At 40.0% G+C, this 18,142-nt stretch overlaps 3 protein-coding genes across 3 annotated transcripts in view; all 3 read right to left on the reverse strand.

The window, feature by feature from the left end:
- LOC131928850 (ferroxidase HEPHL1-like) overlaps positions 1-715 on the reverse strand; it is a 3,881-nt gene extending 3,166 nt beyond the window's left edge. Inside the window, exon 1 of the mRNA XM_059284995.1 lies at positions 669-715. Coding sequence (XP_059140978.1) covers positions 669-715 — 47 coding nt within the window. The remainder of the gene's footprint in view (positions 1-668) is intronic.
- Positions 716-1,175: 460 nt separating this feature from the next.
- On the reverse strand, positions 1,176-4,226 carry LOC131928851 (ferroxidase HEPHL1-like). The gene is made up of 5 exons (XM_059284996.1): positions 4,002-4,226; positions 3,536-3,662; positions 2,716-2,928; positions 1,957-2,170; positions 1,176-1,404 (listed from the first exon to the last, which is right to left on the reverse strand). Exons 1-5 carry the CDS (start codon positions 4,224-4,226, stop codon positions 1,176-1,178), a joined length of 1,008 nt encoding a protein of 335 aa, XP_059140979.1.
- A 579-nt stretch (positions 4,227-4,805) lies between these two features.
- Positions 4,806-11,754, reverse strand: LOC131928853 (hephaestin-like). Its single transcript, XM_059284998.1, has 8 exons — positions 11,579-11,754; positions 10,584-10,828; positions 9,846-10,058; positions 8,884-9,113; positions 7,588-7,694; positions 6,732-6,907; positions 5,733-5,916; positions 4,806-5,085 (listed from the first exon to the last, which is right to left on the reverse strand). Exons 1-8 carry the CDS (start codon positions 11,752-11,754, stop codon positions 4,806-4,808), a joined length of 1,611 nt encoding a protein of 536 aa, XP_059140981.1.
- Between the last annotated feature and the right edge of the window lie 6,388 nt (positions 11,755-18,142).

Below are 18,142 nucleotides of genomic sequence, written 5' to 3' on the forward strand. Positions count from 1 at the left end.
TTTCAACTCTACTTAATCGGTTAGCCAATCGAAACCATGGCTTACGATGAAAACTGGAATACTAAAGTAAACAAACAAGGCGAACTGACCCTGTAAATTACGTCTAAAGCAAAAAATAAAACTAAAATAAAAAGTAGTAAGGCCAAATATTTAAAACTTTTTAAAAGTTTCAAAATCTATCACAACGTTCCCCTTTTCTTGTGTTCGGGCCATAGATTTTTTAAAGAAAAAATTGGTTTGTCGTTTGTTTGGAAAACTATATAATAAACTAGAATAAATAACATATTATGTGTAAAGTTATAAAAACTTTTCCCATCATACATAAGCTTTAATTATAGGCTGTTTTATTGCTGTATAATAGTAATGTCTATGGTAAAAAAAAAATTTCTTTTTTTTTTTTGCCAAATCGTCCTATTAATGTTTCGTTATCAGGTTGAGAGTGCCCCATTAAAAAAACCAACATATTTTGAGTTTGATCCATTACGCTGTAAGAAAGTCATAGCTGTGAGTAGAACTCCACCCCCCCCCCCCCACCAAACTGACTCACCCACAGTTGTTTGGTCCAACCCTTACCCCCCTTACCCAGTAAGAACGCCATGACTGTGAAAGATTAAGTTCTGCTCCCCCACCCACACACATGTTTGACCTTCCCCCCCCCCCCTACTCACCCAGTAAGGACGCCATGACTGTGAATAGAGTATCTTCTGGTCGCCATGTCTACCCCCCCTACTCACCCACTAAGGACGCCATGACTGTGAATAGAGTAACTTCTGGTCGCCATGTCTACCCCCCCTACTCACCCACTAATGACGCCATGACTGTGAATAGAGTATCTTCTGGTCGCCATGTTTACTCCCCCCCTCTACTCTACTCACCCCGTAAGGACGCCATGACTGTGAATAGAGTATCTTCTGGTCGCCATGTCTACCCCCCCTACTCACCCACTAAGGACGCCATGACTGTGAATAGAGTATCTTCTGGTCGCCATGTCTACCCCCCCCCTCTACTCACCCAGTAAGAACGCCATGACTGTGAATAGAGTATCTTCTGGTCGCCATGTCTACCCCCCCTACTCACCCACTAAGGACGCCATGACTGTGAATAGAGTATCTTCTGGACGCCATGACTGTGAATAGAGTATCTTCTGGTCGCCATGTCTACCCCCCCCCCTCTACTCACTCAGTAAGGACGCCATGACTGTGAATAGAGTATCTTCTGGTCGCCATGTTTCTGAACGTGACCCTCACGACGTCACCAACCTCCGCCATGATGACAGGACCCAGCAGGTCACCATTGCCAGGTTTAACGCTTGTGTACGTGCCGTCTGTGTACTCTTTGTACACCGCTTTCTTGTACACATGGCCGATATACATGTCGTCGTGTCGGATGAAAATACTTTCTTCGCTGAAACGAAACAATTGCAAAAGATATCCTGAAAGTATTTTGTATTAAAATATTTGTTTGTATTTAAAATAAAAAAACACTCGTCAAACGCTTTTTAAATAACATGTACATAAAACATCTTCACAGTTGTGTATATACAAAGAGATAATTTATCCCAAATCTAGCACTCAAACTAGCATTAGACCATCATTCTCAAATGTAACCTTAACCAAAGTTGCATCTTAAATCTCAGTCTAAACTTAATCCTAACGCCAAACTATTGCACATAACCCGAGTACAATGGCCAGCTTGCTAAAAATAGTTGTGTTTATTTTTAATGTTATTTCTTTGTGCAAAAACCACTTACTCCATCGAACGCTGGACTTAAATCCTTCTAGATCATTCCCTACGCTCACGGCGGGGGACATGTAGAGGGACGATGGAAATTTGTAGTTGCGTCCCTTTTCTGAACAGTATTCCACAGGAATTAAGAAGATAATAATAACACCAAGCCCTAATGATACCCCTTATGTGTACAGCTAACCGACAAAGGCAATAACTTCTATAACTTACACATTGGGATCCAGCAAGTTGGCCCCAGTTATCGGACTTCTAGTCAAAGGGGCGTAATCCCACAGAACCTCTTCAGCTGAGATGTAGTAGTCTCTGATCCTCCCATGCATCTCAACATCGTCACCAGATTTCCCATAGCAGTCTGTTACCGTGTAGAAGGCGAACATACCGTTTTCTCTGGCGGTCGTTGATTGAGAGTACAGCATCCATTTTCCTAGACATCAAACGTAAATTGGTACATTTAAGATAATACCTTGTCTAACCTTGATGATATTAGCACTTGGAATTTTAAAATGAGAGGATTTAAGGATCGCAAAAAAAACAAAAAATAAATTTAAAAAAAAAACCTTGTTATTTTCTACTTTTTACGAGGAAATATGTGATTACTGAACCCGATTATATACTGAGTGCATTTCAGTATGGTATGCTTACCTTGATGCTGATTTAAAGATTGTTAGAGGATCGACTACACGTTCATTACACTAAAAATGAAAGCAAGTATAGCGCAATGTGTTGCGAGTATAATATACCGTAGGAACTGAGTACTCATTTATGAGCTTGTTCATCAAGTATAAAGACCGGTTTCTTTACCAGCTGTCAGAAATTGTTATGCGAAAGTTGAATATTATAAGAGAAAGTATGACCAATATCCGCAATAAGTCTATCAGTATAAGAGATTATTCCGCCAAATACAATATCTACTTCTAAGCGTGACGCAGCTATTACAGCATCAAGCAGGAGTCAGTCTGATCATCATACCAGCATTATCTGGCGTCATAGACAGAGCAGCCGTGGACCCAGGCACGAGACTCCTGGCGTCACGGTTGGTGCCCTCCTCGTTGAAGGTGTTGCCGTCAAAGACCAGGGTGTGGACGTCCAGGAACGACCCCAGGGACATGACGTGCCAGATGATGTTGTCGTTGATGCACGTGTTGATGGTTGGCATGTTGCCGTAGGAGTAGCCGTTGACAGCTGGTGTGGGGGTGGGGGGGGAGTGAAATTGGGTCAGATATATTTGAATAAACTTAGATTTAAACACAAATTTTTGTTTGCAATATTTATGTAATAACGTTCTTTTATTTAGTAAAGAGATAAAATAATATAGTAAAAAGTATTAAAAAAAAACAACCCTAGGTATGTTTTCAGTAAATTAACTAATGTTTAGATATTGATTATTAAGAAGTTTTGTCCTAACATATTTGTAAACAACCGAATATAGAGATTAAGATTTAAGTCTGAGATTTAGTAACGACATCGATCTTAAATCTCAATGTGTAACCCTCCCTCCCTCCCCCCAACACACACACTTCCCACCACAAAAGACTGGAAAGTGACGTAATTTCAAGACGATCCCAAAGTGCTTCAGAGTATTTTAAAATTGTAATTAGAAATCCAACAACGCAGAAACTAACAGAACATCGCTTTTAGTTGTCAAAACGTTGAAACAAAATATAAGAATGTGTATATATTGTAGAATCTGGGATGCTAAGTCGTAAATTTACTAGCTATATACTTGGCTATAGTGCTAGAAATAGTCTTGTTTATTCTTATGTTAGTTCTTTGAGCAAAAACCACTTACTCCATCTAACGTTGGACTGAACAAATCCTTCTAGATCATTCCCTACGCTTACGGTGGGGGACATGTACAGGGACTTGTTCTCATCAAATGTTGCTAGCAGTAAAAAATATTCGCTTGGCTTGGGTCCCTGTAAATTAGAGGGAGTTAAAAACATTATGAATCAAACAAGCTCTAAAATATATGTAAGCATATTTGTAATATATATATATATATATATATATATATATATATATATATATATATATATATATATATATATATATATATAATTTTTTATAGCTATATAATATACCTTTAGCATTTATTTATTTATACATATATGTATACGTGTGTACACATTTACATAAGTTTACAGGTAGTATTAACTTACCTTTTATGCCATATAACCCACTATGAACTTACTCTATACGCCAGATACCCCACTATTAACTCACCTTACACGCCAGACACCCAAATGTTTACTCACCCTATACGCCAGATATCCCTTCTGACAGACGAGGATTGCACCAACCAGACCAGTGTTGTGGTCACGGACAGGATCGTGCATTGACGTGTACAGGAAACTGAGACAAGGTTCAGATGACCCCTCTAGTAGGTTGGTGGGCACGTCAAACCTGTAGGTGTGGACCTGGTTTAGGCCGACTGATCCGCCTGGTACGCCATAGCCAACTACAAGATACATCAGTTTCATGGCGATGTAAGCGAATGCGGTATAAACAAATAAAAATACCTATATAAATAATTTATATATACATATAGGCCTATATATATGTATATATCTAAGCTTGTGTATATATATGCTTATATATATATATGTATATATATATATATATATATATATATATATATAATATATATATATATAATATATATATATATATATATATATATATATATATATATATATATATATATATATATATATATATATATATATATATATATATATATATATATTTACACATATATATATATATATATATATATATATATATATATATATATATATATATATATATATATATATATATACTTACACACACATATATATATGTATATATATATATATATATATATATATATATATATATATATATTTATTTATTTATATATATATATATATATGTGTGTGTGTGTTTGTTTTGGAAAAATAAATTTCAACCAAGTATAAAACAAATATCATTCACCATGACTAGACGTATTATCTTATTTCTTTATTTATCTCCCATATGGATGACAATAATTTATTATATTTTCAACCTTCTGTCTTTTAAAAGACTGTGGGCTCACCTTTATCCTCCTCTGCTACGTCGTAACTAAGACCGTGGGTTAGAAAGGACACGGGGAAGGGGAGGAGATTCTTCAAGGTCACGACCACCCTGTCCCCGACCTCCACGCGCAGGACCGGTCCCAGAATGCCAAGGTGAGCGTCCTTGGGCGAGCTGCTGACCTTGGTACAGAAGAGTGAACTTGTGTACTGGATGAACTTGGCCTTCTTGTACACACCGCCCAGTCGGGTTTGGTTGAGATTGAAGTAAAGATTCGATGGGCTGTGGATGGTGTTAAAAGTACAGTTTTAAGGGGTAGGTTAGAGTAGGCCTAGTTATAAAATAGATTTTTGGGGGTTAAAAATTGGGTGGGATTGAAATTTAGAAGAGTTAATGGTGCGTAATAAATTATTATAATTTAGAGAATTAATTAAATGTAATCAGAAGATCCTAATTTGCAGCTTTTGCAGGCTGAGAAAATGAACGAGTTAAAATTTAGAGCTGAGATGGAATGAGGGTGCCAGGGGGTTAGAAATTAAAGCTAGAACTAGAGGAGGAGAGAGGTTATTGTTGGACTGACATGGAAAGTTATAATAACTGTAGAATTGTGATGATTCAATAGAAGAAAAATTTGTGTTTAAATCATTACAACGGTAAAATTGTTTCTTGGCAACTGATAGATTAAGGATATATTAGACTTTGGTTTGATCTGAACAGGGTAGACGAAATAGATGTTGTTATTTTATTTGCTGGGTGTGTATGAAGAGAGAAATATTTTTAAATTAATAAATTAGATCTCAACATTAGGAAGGTGAAGAAGTTCACACATTGTCACTAGTGCTTTGCACGGAATATGTAGAGTGTGGATATCTAGAGATATCAAATTAAAGGTAATGTCAGGCTAACATTTTCGACGATGGTTTACACACCTGCCAGCCGTTGTCAATGGCAACATCGTCCTGCCATCCAACCCCGTTGGTCCGTAGTTCCACGTGATCTCCTCGGCCGTTAGAAAAAACTCCCTCGTCGTCCCAGAGTAGCCGTCACGTGATGGGTATCTCTTGTAGCCTTTGTTGGGGCAGGTCTTCACGTTATAGAACGCCGCTGTACCCTCTGGAGAAATCACGTGATTGTAAATCAGAGGCGTAGCGAGGGGGGGGGGGGGGGTTGTACATATTTCCCCGGGCGCCGACCTTAGGGGGCGCCTAAATGGTTTGTAAAAAAACAAATTAAAATCTTACTTTAGCTGCAGTTTTGCATTATAAATATAAAAAAAAATATGGGAGGGGAGGTGCAAATTGAAAGTTTGAGGGGGGGGGGGGATGCAAATTGAAAATTGAAAGGTTGTTCTCGAGGGGGGCGCCAAATTGAAAGTTTGTCCCCGAGCGCCGGGAAGGGTCGCTACGCCTCTGTTATAAATTACTTAAGTCAAAGTAATCTTTGGGAAATTTCATGTATATACACTTATTCCCTCTAAAGAACTAGTATCTATCAGTTAGTATCAAGCAGTTAGAACGCATTAGCAGACAAAAACTTAAACGCAAATCGGCAAAGCTAGCTTCCCCAACTGTCCCCAGTGTTAACCCATGATTATTGTCAGATAATCCGGATTATGACATAACACCCTTGCTAATTAAACCTCGAGTATTGCTAGGCAGCCGAAGAACAAAGAGTGTGTGTTAAAGCTAAGGTGTGGACTGCTATTATATTTATCATTATTATCACAGTAAACTCAAATCGTCATTTTAAAGTACAATTTCGCTGTTCAAAACTTGCTAGCCTAAATATTCTTAAGTTATTTTATATAACAATTCAACTAAAAGTAATAAATTTTCAAAAACGTTTTGTAAATTAATTAACAAAAATAAAAAATCATGTTCGATTTTTAGGGAGCTATTTATATCTAAGAATAAATCACTTCTAAATACCTTTTTGGTGGTCATCGACAAAGTCAGCGATCAGCCATCGTCCAGGGTTTGATGGTCTGGTTGCCACGGCAACGAACGTGGCACTGTACACAGACACGGTGTCGCCTCTAGAAGGATAGAAGATGTATAAATGTACTTGATGTGGCACCTGGCTAATAAACTTTTCCATGTCATAACTAGTTAGACAAGGGCATACATCTAATCAGGTGTAGTACACAGAGCTACTCAGCTATTGGAAGTAATAGTGGAGTGAGATAGTGCATAGTCTGATGCTACTCTAAACGCTACAAAATTTTTCAGTTATGGTTGGTTAGAGCTCTGTTTGTAACTTTACACATTGATAGAACAACACGGTGATTAATGGTTTTTTAACTACCGTTTAGGTTGTTTAGGTTGTTAGACTAACCTTACACTAAACATCTGCGCTATTAGATCCGCGACAAATCCAGCCTATAACTTTGTCTAGGTGAAGTGGGGGGTGGAGGGGGTGTGAAGTTCTTAGCTTATAAATAGGCCCTATTTTATATACATTTTTTCAAACCCCAGCGCCGCCCTATCGCATATCGTTCACTGGCACATTCTCTGTATCTCTTTCATTTCTCTCTCTCTCACACACACACACACGCTCTCTATCTCTCTTTCACACACATACACAAACACACACAGAGTCTTATAACCGCATAAAGTAAAACACGTATTTCTATTTCCTAAACCCTACGATCACCGGTACACAAATAGAGATACATCAATACACGGCAAAAGAGCGTGTAAAGATGCGAGAAAGACAACCCACACTGCGACATACAAACTCTAAACACAACTCTAGCCAGAAACTATAGACTGCATCAGTGTCTACCTCCGGTGCTGGTACTTGAGATTCTGACCATGGAAGTGCATCGAGTGGACGTCCATCTCGTTCCCAAAACCGATGACGTAAAACTGGACACGGTCTCCAACACATACCTGTCAGAAACATGTCAAGCTTGTTTTGGTAAATCTCTAGATTCTTGTATTACAAGGTATCGTACACTTATTAGAAAAGGTGGGAGAAGTGCATGATATATATGTATGTGTTATTATATTTTGTGTGGGGTAGGGATGACGTTGTGGTACGGCGTGGTCGGATAGTAAAGCATACGAATGCTACACGAAAGTTCCGAGTTTAAATCCTAAACTTGAGTCTGTATGTTATCCCTGTGTCCACGTATCTCTCATGGGGTACATGACCAACGCTCAGGAAAACTAAAGACGGCTGGGCATAGTGCTGACCACACTAAACCGTCATAAGCCGAGGTCCCTGAAAAAGGTGAACTCTACTTTCTAGAAAGGGTAGCCATCTCTAACTTTACCCCGTAAAACATAGTTGAAATTAGACTTATGGGTACGTTGTAGTGGCTGGGCATATTACTAACCACTGCCATCACTTTGATACCGTGAGATCCCACACACATGCATTACTTAAAGACTGACACCAATTAATCAATGACAAAAAGATACTAACATTTTTACATGGCTATTATTAGCTCTAGTGCTAGACAAAATATAACAACTTGAATGTCTCACAATCATTCTATCATTACATTTAAAAGATCGTCAATAAATGAAATCATGAAACTTTGAGGAAATGCTGAGTATGACTTTACGATGAGGTACTAAACGATGAAGGGGAAGAAGGATGGTAGGTAAAATAATGCAATGTAGCTTTGGATTCTCTTAGGGACAAAACAAAATCAAATAAAAAGAGTAGGCCCCAAATTATAATGTCGATTCAGGAATCATTTATGGAAAAAGTATGACTTAAGGTCGGAGTGGTCTAGCGGTAGAGAGCTGGACTGCTAGCCCGTAAGTCTCGAGTTCGAATCCGGGTTCAAGTAGACCGTCCCTGAGTCCACCCAACTCTGATGGGTCCCTAACACACGTTAGGGAAAGTAAAGGCGGCTGGGCACAGTGCTCACCACACTATCTCTTCATAGGCCGAGGGGAACACTACTTTACTTGCCCTATAGGCCGTCAGGTTTGAAAGGGAACTTTACTTTACTTTACTTATGACTATAGGAGGGAGAGGTTAAGGTTTGGTTATAATTGCACGATGTTACTCCTGGACGTGCCCCTCCTCCCCCTCTTCTTCGAACAACTACCACAATGTCCTCACCTCCAATCCCTCCAGCGTACCAAACGACCTTCCATTAACGGACCTCATCAAATTGCTGTCCACAAAACCTGGGTCACTACTGTCCGCCAGGTGTTGACATGTTGATGGTGACAGACAGAAGGTGTTGATGTTGTCCCTGTGGTGCCAGCTGATGTTCTCGTCCCAGTTCATGACGAACAACGGCACCTCGACATCCACGTCCACACGCTCGTTCTTGGAGTTCAGTGTACCTGTGGGGTGAGAAGAGTACGCAGGTCAATAGGTTGTGAGCAATATCAACTCTAAGCTGCCGCGCAGTACATTAGAACCTGCCGAGCAGTCATTTTTTTTTACAATACATATAACCTTGTAAAATAGGTATAGAACACCGAGCTCATAAAATACATGTAGCATACTATCCTTTTCCCTTTAGAAGGAACATTGGTTAATGAAGTTAATTCTTGTTTATAATTGAATTAAACAGTAGTTAAAAATAAAATAAATATTTGTATTAAGCTCCTAAATTCTCAAAGGTAAAAATTAAAATAAATTTCCAACAGAGTCTAATTTAAGCACTTTGTTCAAACAATGAACCCCAGCCCAATCGTACAAAGCAAAAGCCTACAAAAATCTCAGCAATAGTTAAATCTCCAACATTTTACCAAAAAGAAATAGTCTAAAATTGAAAAAAAAATATCCAACTAATAAAAAAAGTCTTAAACATAAATACAGCGAAATGTCACAAATATATCCAACAAAGTGCTAGCAAGATTAAACTCGATCAAAATATTCGATTTACAAAATGCAATCAATGTCACCCTCCCCTACTTACCCCACTAAACATGTGACCCTCCCCTCCTTACCCCACTCCTTACTCCACTCCTTACCCCACTAAACATGTGACCCCCCCCCTTACCCCACTAAATATGTGACCCTCCGCTCCTTACCCCCCCCCCTTACCCCACTAAACAAGCGACCCTCACCTGGCTTGCACGTGACGACCACGCCTATCATCCCCGTGGACACGTCCCTCCTGGTGTTGATGTGGGAGTGGTACACCCACGGGAGGCACGCCGGGTCACCCTCTGCCGGGGCATCACTCACGGTCACGTTCCACGTCACGGTGACCCGGCACCCTGGCATGACGCTGTCGTCTTCTTTGGAAATTCCCGATGTCCCGTCTAAATATAGCGCACCTAAAAATAAAATGATGACGTCGTGCGAAGTTTAAAAAAGATATTTCAGTCTACCTGTTTGCTGATTGTAAAGATAAAAGATGAGAGTGTAAATGATTTATGGGATATTGTTGTTCAGACCATTAACATTTTTATTTACGCGTACATTTTAAAACCATCTTAGCCCTAACCCTTACATTTGTTTATAGACACTGTCAGAGGCGTAGCGACGAGGGGGGGGGGGTGTCGGGGGGTACATATTTCCCCGGGCGCCGATTCTAGAGGCGCCAAAATAAGCTCTTCTTAGCTGCTATTTTGAATTATAAATATAAAAAATATTGGGTCCCCGGGCGCCGGGAGGGATCGCTACGCCTCTGGACACTGTTGTATTTTGGTATCACGAACATCATTATAATATACACACAAAAACTTTCTCTCCCATCACTTTCTTATATAGTCCATATATAACTACTGACATTATGAGAAATATTTGACACATGAGATAACAGGTGAAGTAGAGTTGAGTTATGTTTAGCACTAACTGACCTTCACTTTTTTTCTCATAGAAAACACCATGTGGATGGATCGAATAATTCCTGGAGGCGTTGTTGAAAAAATAGACGACTATGACGTCACCGACTTCCCCACGTATGATTGGTCCAAGAAGACCCTGGTATGCCGGCTTGACCATCTCTGTGGTGTACGTCTGGTCAGTGTACTGGAAGAATAGGGTCTTCAGACGCTTGCTGCCTACACGGCTGGTGCCTGGTACAACATACTTGTCGGCTGTCCTGGAGATTGTAAAACGTTTTTTTGTTTCATTTTACGTTAATAACAAATGGCTGGTAATATGCAAACTCCCCAGTCTGTCTTTTCAATTTCCAACATTTTTCCACTACAAGCAAGGGACGAATTCCTCTACCCAAGGGCACCAGTCTCTCTAACACACACAAGGGTACCTACCACACTCAAGGGCACCTATCACCCACAAAGGCACTAATCTCTCTACCACTCACAAAGGCACTAATCTCTCTACCACTCACAAAGGCACTAATCTCTCTACCACTCATAAAGGCACTAATCTCTCTACCACTCATAAAGGCACCAATCTCTCTACCACTCACAAAGGCACCAATCTCTCTACCACCCACAAGGGCTATAATCTCTCTACCATCCACAAAGGCACTAATCTCTCTACCATCCACAAAGGCACTAATCTCTCTACCATCCACAAAGGCACTAATCTCTCTACCATCCACAAAGGCACTAATCTCTCTACCACCCACAAGGGCTATAATCTCTCTACCATCCACAAAGGCACTAATCTCTCTACCATCCACAAAGGCACTAATCTCTCTACCATCCACAAAGGCACTAATCTCTCTACCATCCACAAAGGCACTAATCTATCTGCCACCCACAAGGGCATTGATGTTTTTACCACTCACAAGGGCATTAATGTCTTTACCACACACAAGGGCATTAATGTCTTTACCACTCCACCACACACCCTACTCTAGCACTAAAAGAAAACAACTCACACTTGATCGTTGGGGTCCACTAGGTTAACTCCCCCTGGGCAGTAGTTCCATAAGACGTCTCTAGAAGCGATGTAGTAGTTCCTGACGGCTCCCTGGCACCAGGTCAACATTAGCAGGAGCAGGAGGGCACGTAGACACACGTGTAGCGAGACTTGGGCTGGAACCACTGACGTCATTATCGTATGGCTCAGCCTGAAGAACATTCACGTTTTTATTGAAATTAAATCTTATATCTCTCTGTGATTGCGTTGTATTTTTCCCATCAAATGTCAATAACGATGTTTCGTTTACTAAAACACGTTTATTAATATTCAAGAAAAGAAGTAAATCAATTCTAGGCCAGCAAGATCAGCCCCATGCCTTCCCCATCACCTGTATATCCCCCACCTGGATAGCGACGCCAATGATTATTTCAACATCCCAGCAAAAAAATAATAATTTTAATTTAAAATAAAATATTAAAAAAACCTTTCCGACAAAGAAAATATTGCAATTACCTGGATGATACATACTGAGAAGACAGGGCCTCAACTTAATATTACTAACATTAACGTGGTTAATTTTTTTTCACATAGAATCATCATCATAATTTTCCCTTCGTGCCCAAGACACAGGGGGCAGATGAAGTAGAATTCATCTATTCCAATGACCACGGCATACAAGAGGATAGTGTGGTCAGCACCAAGGCAAGACGCCGTGGTTTCTTTAAAGTGATTCAGGTACCAGTCTGAGCAAGGTGGACTCAGGACGTCCTACAGACTCAAGCCCGGGATTCGAACTCGTGACTTTCCGCAAGCTCGAAAGTCTAAGAGATAGCCAGACTAAAACACTTTCATCTCAGATAACATCAATTATGGTACGGAGTGGTCTAGCGGTAGAGAGCTGGACTGCTAACCCGTAAGTTTCGAGTTCGAATGGGTTCAAGTCAGTAGAACGTCCCTGAGTCCACCCAACTCTAATGGGTACCTAACTCATGTTAAGAAGAGTAAAGGCGGCTGGGCATAGTGATGACCACACTATCTCTTGATATACCGAGGTTACAGCAACAAGTAAACTCTACTTCACTTGCCCCATAGACCGTCAGGTTTGAAAGGGAAACTTTACTTTTTTTTAACATCATTTGCCGTAATCTCTGCAGTTAATTAATGTCTAATTAAGTTCTAGAACTTACCTAGCGAGAAATCAAATTCCTACAAAGGGACGACTAATTAATATTGAGTTGTATTTATAAGTATGCATACATTTGCCCCAGCCAATCAAAACGTCGTGTTTGTTTCAATAGCACGTGACCTGCCTTTACGTCAGATTTTGATTTCCTGATAAAATAATTAATTGACAAGAAACGATAATCCGGATACAGGACGCCCGCAGCAGAAGTTAAAATTGGGGGTGGGTGGGGGTGGGGGGGGGGGGTGTAAAGGTGACTTCCCACATCCTCAAAAACGACCTCGTTTCCGACCAACGATGAGAAATTAAAACACCAACAAAGTTCAACCTTTAAATAGGGCTTGTGATTGTGATTTTAAAATATCAATCAAAACGAATTGAACTTTTTTTAACAATTGTATAACTATAATTATATATTATTGGTTAACTTACCTGGAATTCGTAAAATAACGGAGATATCTAACAAAATTGAAAAAAAAATACAAAAGTATTTAAAAATATACAATTCGAGTAGTAGGGAAATGACATGCGAATCATTTCACGTGCACTTAATTTTTTTAAATTTAGTTGTGTTTCTGTTGTATGTGTTAGATAGTTAGCAATGGCTGTGAAGGTTGTTTTATCTATTGAGCAATGATTAATGATTAATTATAACTGTGTCTTTGTACGAAACTAGATTTTTTGTGGGTAATTGAAGACGATGCCTTTATTCTGCATTGAATGCATCAACTATGATGGCTTGATTGCCTAATCCAATATTTTTTTAACAAGTGAAGATTATTTTGTTGTATCAAAATGGTTTAATAAAAAAAGTTACTAATCTTGCAGCTCTTGTTTGTATGGATTAAAGCGGAAACTATGGATACATCTGAAAATCAAGTACGCTATCTTAATGAGAATGGATAACATCTATCTATATATACTACTAAAAGTCAACTTTGTTTACATGTTTGAATATTTATTTTTTTGTTTTTTTGTTTGTTTGCCTGATCAAGTATCCTGATATGTTCGGCTCTATGTGGAGAGCTGTAAAATAGTATGTAGGTAGAGAATAATTTTTTAATGCAGACAGACTGTTAATCACAAATTTATTTAAAGACGTTAATTAATTAATTGATTTATTCATAGTTAAATTAACCGTATTTTTTTAAAAATGTTAATACTTTGAATAAACTTTGTGGGGATAGTGACGTCCCTTGATGTGTTTACATTTTTGGTTCAATAAAAATGGCGGACCCCATCAAAGACTTTGTGGCCCATTCAAAAGTTTAACGCGTTAGAAAGCTAATTTTCTGTCGGTCATAACTTTAACAATACGTCCGTTTGCTGTATTTATTACGTTCCAACACTTATATCAATTTTCAACTGTCTTTTTCATTTAGTTTTACGATAAATTTCACTAGATCTAAAGATCAGCTATCGAAGGAAATTTATGAATCTAGCCTAGATCTAGATCTAGCCTAGATGTAGGTCACTAGATTCAATGTAAATTCTACATCTAGAATCTATTTCAGGCCTTAATTATTTTATATAAATCTTTGTTTGGCTTATTTAAGATAAAATTTAATTTGAAAGTTAGTACTACTAGACTTATTTTTAGATCTAGATCTAGAATCTATACGCGTAAATCAAGTTGCATAAGGAGACACATAGTATAGTATAAAAATTCACTTGTGACGTCACGAGTAAATAGCTAAAATGGTAGCGTAGTCAGCTCTCATGCAGGAGGCACGGGTTCTAGACCAATATGTCAATGAAATTTTTTTTTTCAATTTTTTTTTTTTAGATGTGAATGATAACGTTGCCTATCTGAACTTGGCAAGATACAGGGCAGGTGAAGTAGAGTTCATCTGTTTCTTTGTCCTAAGCATATGAAAGGATAGTGTGGTCAGATACATGCTCGGCTGGAATTGTTTTTTAAACGATAAAAACATGTTGTCTGAGACTTGGCAGGACACTGGGCAGGTGAAGTAGAGTTGAGTAGGTCACCTGTGACGTCAGTTTATGAAGGGATAGTCCGAAATCGGTGTTTTCGGTGTTTTTAAAAGATAAAAAACATATATTTGAATGTGGGGTCTGTTTTTTGTGACGATAAGTGACACTGCAGTAGCGTACCGAGGAGGGGGGGGGGGGACGGTAGGGGAGGGGAGGCGGGGGGAGGGGAGGCGGGGGGTGGGGAGGGGAGGCGGGGGGTGGGGAGGGGAGGCGGGGGGGGGGAAGGGGGGGGTGGGGAGGTGGAGGGGGGAAGGGGGGGGGACATATGTTGGGGCGCCAAAATGGTTTGGAAAAATAAATTGATAGGTTGAGGGGGGTTCAAATCGAAAGTTTGAGTGGGGGGGGGGGGGGTGCACATCAAAAGTTTGAGGGGGGGGGGTTCAAATCGAAAACTTTGTCCCCGGGCGCCGGGAAGGGTCGCTATGCCTCTGAGTGACAGACGTGATGTTTTTTGATGGATGACCCCCGAAACCCACAGTTATCCAACGGATGACGGGTATTCTAGTCTATAATAATAGTTTCGCTGTCTCTCTATCTATCTATCTATCTATCTATCTATCTATCTATCTATCTATCTATCTATCTGACAAGAACGCTCTAGAGAAAAGACAAGCAATTTAAAAACATGCACAGTAATTCGAAAAACGAAGTATGACGTCGACACATTTAGCACAGAGTAGAAAATAATCTCAAACCCAGAGAGTGCTCACAGTTATATGACGTCATTGATTTTCGCGTTAACATTGAATAAAAAGGAAATGTTGTCTAATCTTAATGGTTTGCGTGAAGAGTTTCTTGCATACAATTCTTCGGGTAGGGGCGAAGCCCCACCCCCCGCGTAAGAACGTCTGAGCCCCCCCCCCCCTCCCCAACTCAAAAGAAATTTCTTCATCGATACTCTATAATAAAATTACCGCCTAATTAATGTGTCTAATCTAAAAAGTGGTTTTCTTGCAATTTCTTTAATGCAATTCTTCGGGTAGTGGCTAAGCGCGACACCAGTGTTTCTTTCAGACTTTTTCCTCCCCGGAGAGGGGTGGGGGTAATTGAAATTTTCGAGGGCGGGGTTAGAATTTACGGGGAGGGGGGGCGGACACTGGAAAAAGTATATAATTATATTTCGTTGAATGGGACGGTAGACATGTTTTTTTTGGGAGTGGGGGGGGGGGGTGGGGGGGGGGGGGGAGTGGGGGGGGGGTGGGGGGGGAGGTGTGAGTGGGGGGGTGGGGGGGCGGTGGTTTCCTCATCGATACTCTATAATAAAATTACCGCCTAATTAATGTGTCTAATCTAAAAAGTGGTTTTCTCGCAATTTCTTTAATGCAATTCTTCGCGTAGTGGCTAAGCGCGACACCAGTGTTTCTTTCAGACTTTTTCCTCCCCGGAGAGCGGTGGGGGTACTTGAAATTTTCGGGGGCGGGGGTAAAATTTTCGGGGAGGGGGCGGACACTGGAAAAAGTATATAATTATATTTCGTTGAATGGGACGGTAGACATGTTTTTTGGGGGGTGGGGGTGGGGTGGGGGTGGGTGGCGGTGGGTGGGGTGGTGGGGGGGCTGGTGTGTGGGGTGGGTGTGGGGTGGGGGGGGGGGGGGGGTGTGTGTGTGGGGGGGGGGTGGGTTGGTTTTAGTTTAGAGAAAAGAGACAGCACTATCAACCTAGCGCCCGGTGTATCCTTCCTCAACGGGCCATTTTTCTCGTACATGTATAATAATGCTAGTTTACGATTCTGGACTGAAACATCAATCAAATCTATAGGAAGATCAATATGTAGCATTTTTGAGACTTCGATAATTGTTTATATGTACTAAGGTCTGCTTTCCATATTGATGAGTTTTGATTTATTATTGTAGACTCTGTGTACCCGGTGGAAAATAACAGTAGAACATTTTTATTAGTTTTGAAAGATTTTTTTTGAATGACGTAATTTAATTTTCATTTTTAACAACAACATCACATCACAAAGTGCATGTTGGTGTAAATTTTTTTTAAATGTAAAAATTAAAATAAAAAACCTTGACCATCTGGGGCCTATATCCTGTTAGGATGATTTTCATCATCTGTCAACGAAGTTTCGCGTACTTCAATGCGGAATGTTTACCAAAAACACGCTACTGGTTGGTTGCTGTTTACTGATAATAAAGTGAATTATTAATGCGATTGTACTTTACATTACTTTTCCTACAATTTAAAGGGATTTAGGTACAGGGAATAAGACTAGATGTTCAAGGATTTGGGTATGGGAATGACACTACACGTTAGTAATATAAAACTGGTGTATTGTTGCAATGTACCAATGTCTACCTTCAACTTTGTAAAGATACTCGATGTTCACATCAGTGGCGTAGCGAAGGGGGGGGGGTGCGGACCGCACCGGGTGACACCATTTAGGGGGGTGACACCAAGGCAAAAAATAGCAAAATAAATAGAGAACCATGATAATTCCACTTAATTAAGTGATTAATTCGAGTGTTAAAAAGTCTTTTAAGAGCAAATTTTCAAATCCCGACAAGGGTGGAGGGGGGGGGGGGGGCAAATCGAAAGTTTGAGAGGGGGTGCAAATCGAAAGTTTGAGGGTGGGGGGGGGTGCAAATCGAAAATTCAAAGTGTGTCCCCGGTTGCCGGGAAGGGTCGCTACGCCTCTGAGGGGTGACACCATTAAGTGGCGCACCGGGTGACACCCGACCTCTCTACGCCGCTGGTTCACATTACTATTTTGAAAACAATGCCTGCTTCCAACCCCTCTTCAGACTACAGGATTGGTGATCTATAGAGCATTTGATTTTACTGGCTTCCATTGATCTATCTAAAACGGTGTATTACCTAAATATATACACAAATGCAGCACTCGTTTTCTTATGATCAATATGACATTCGAAAACAACGGTTACAATTTTAATAGCTGCTAATAAACATTTTCTTTAAAACGTTTTGAACATAGTTTTTTTTTTAAGACGAGACATTTTTAAAAATTCAAACAACCAATAATGAATTATTAAAGGGTTTATAATCCCTTCCAATGCGAAAAGCTTTTATTAATCGCATGGTCCATGTACAACATGAAGGTTACATTAAAAACATTTTAACTTGTAGTCTTTATCTCACAACAGGGGCGATAACGTAATACTGACCATGGGGCACTAGAGTTTTTTTCAGGTCTCTTCTGTCCCCTTCGAAAAACGTCTATCACTCCCCCCCCCCCCCGACAAAATTGAAATTAAATATTAAATATATACCTTTACCAATACGTGCCCCACTCCCCCGAAAATTTTAGTCCGCCCCCCCCCCCCCCCACCCCACCGAAATTTTCAAGTGCCCTTCACCCCCCCCCCCCCCCCCCTTGGAGAAAAAAGAAAGAAACAGTACCTACTACTTTAAGCATTACAAAAACAGAACTTCATT

This window comes from Physella acuta, unplaced genomic scaffold (assembly GCF_028476545.2).
Source record: "Physella acuta isolate Inbredline_101_S28 unplaced genomic scaffold, ASM2847654v3 ptg001556l, whole genome shotgun sequence".
Taxonomy (NCBI): Eukaryota; Metazoa; Mollusca; class Gastropoda; family Physidae; genus Physella; species Physella acuta.

Coding starts and splice junctions, on each gene's coding strand:
- LOC131928851 (XM_059284996.1), bottom strand. CDS start 4,226: ATGAAACTGATGTATCTTGTAGTTGGCTATGGCGTACCAGGCGGATCA. Junction 3,663..4,001: donor AGGGATATCTGGCGTATAGG/GTGAGTAAACAT, acceptor TCTAATTTACAG/GGACCCAAGCCAAGCGAATA. Junction 2,171..2,715: donor TATGACGCCAGATAATGCTG/GTATGATGATCA, acceptor TTTGATGTCTAG/GAAAATGGATGCTGTACTCT.
- LOC131928853 (XM_059284998.1), bottom strand. CDS start 11,754: ATGACGTCAGTGGTTCCAGCCCAAGTCTCGCTACACGTGTGTCTACGT. Junction 10,829..11,578: donor GTGGACCCCAACGATCAAGT/GTGAGTTGTTTT, acceptor TACAATCTCCAG/GACAGCCGACAAGTATGTTG. Junction 9,114..9,845: donor GGTCGTCACGTGCAAGCCAG/GTGAGGGTCGCT, acceptor CTCACCCCACAG/GTACACTGAACTCCAAGAAC.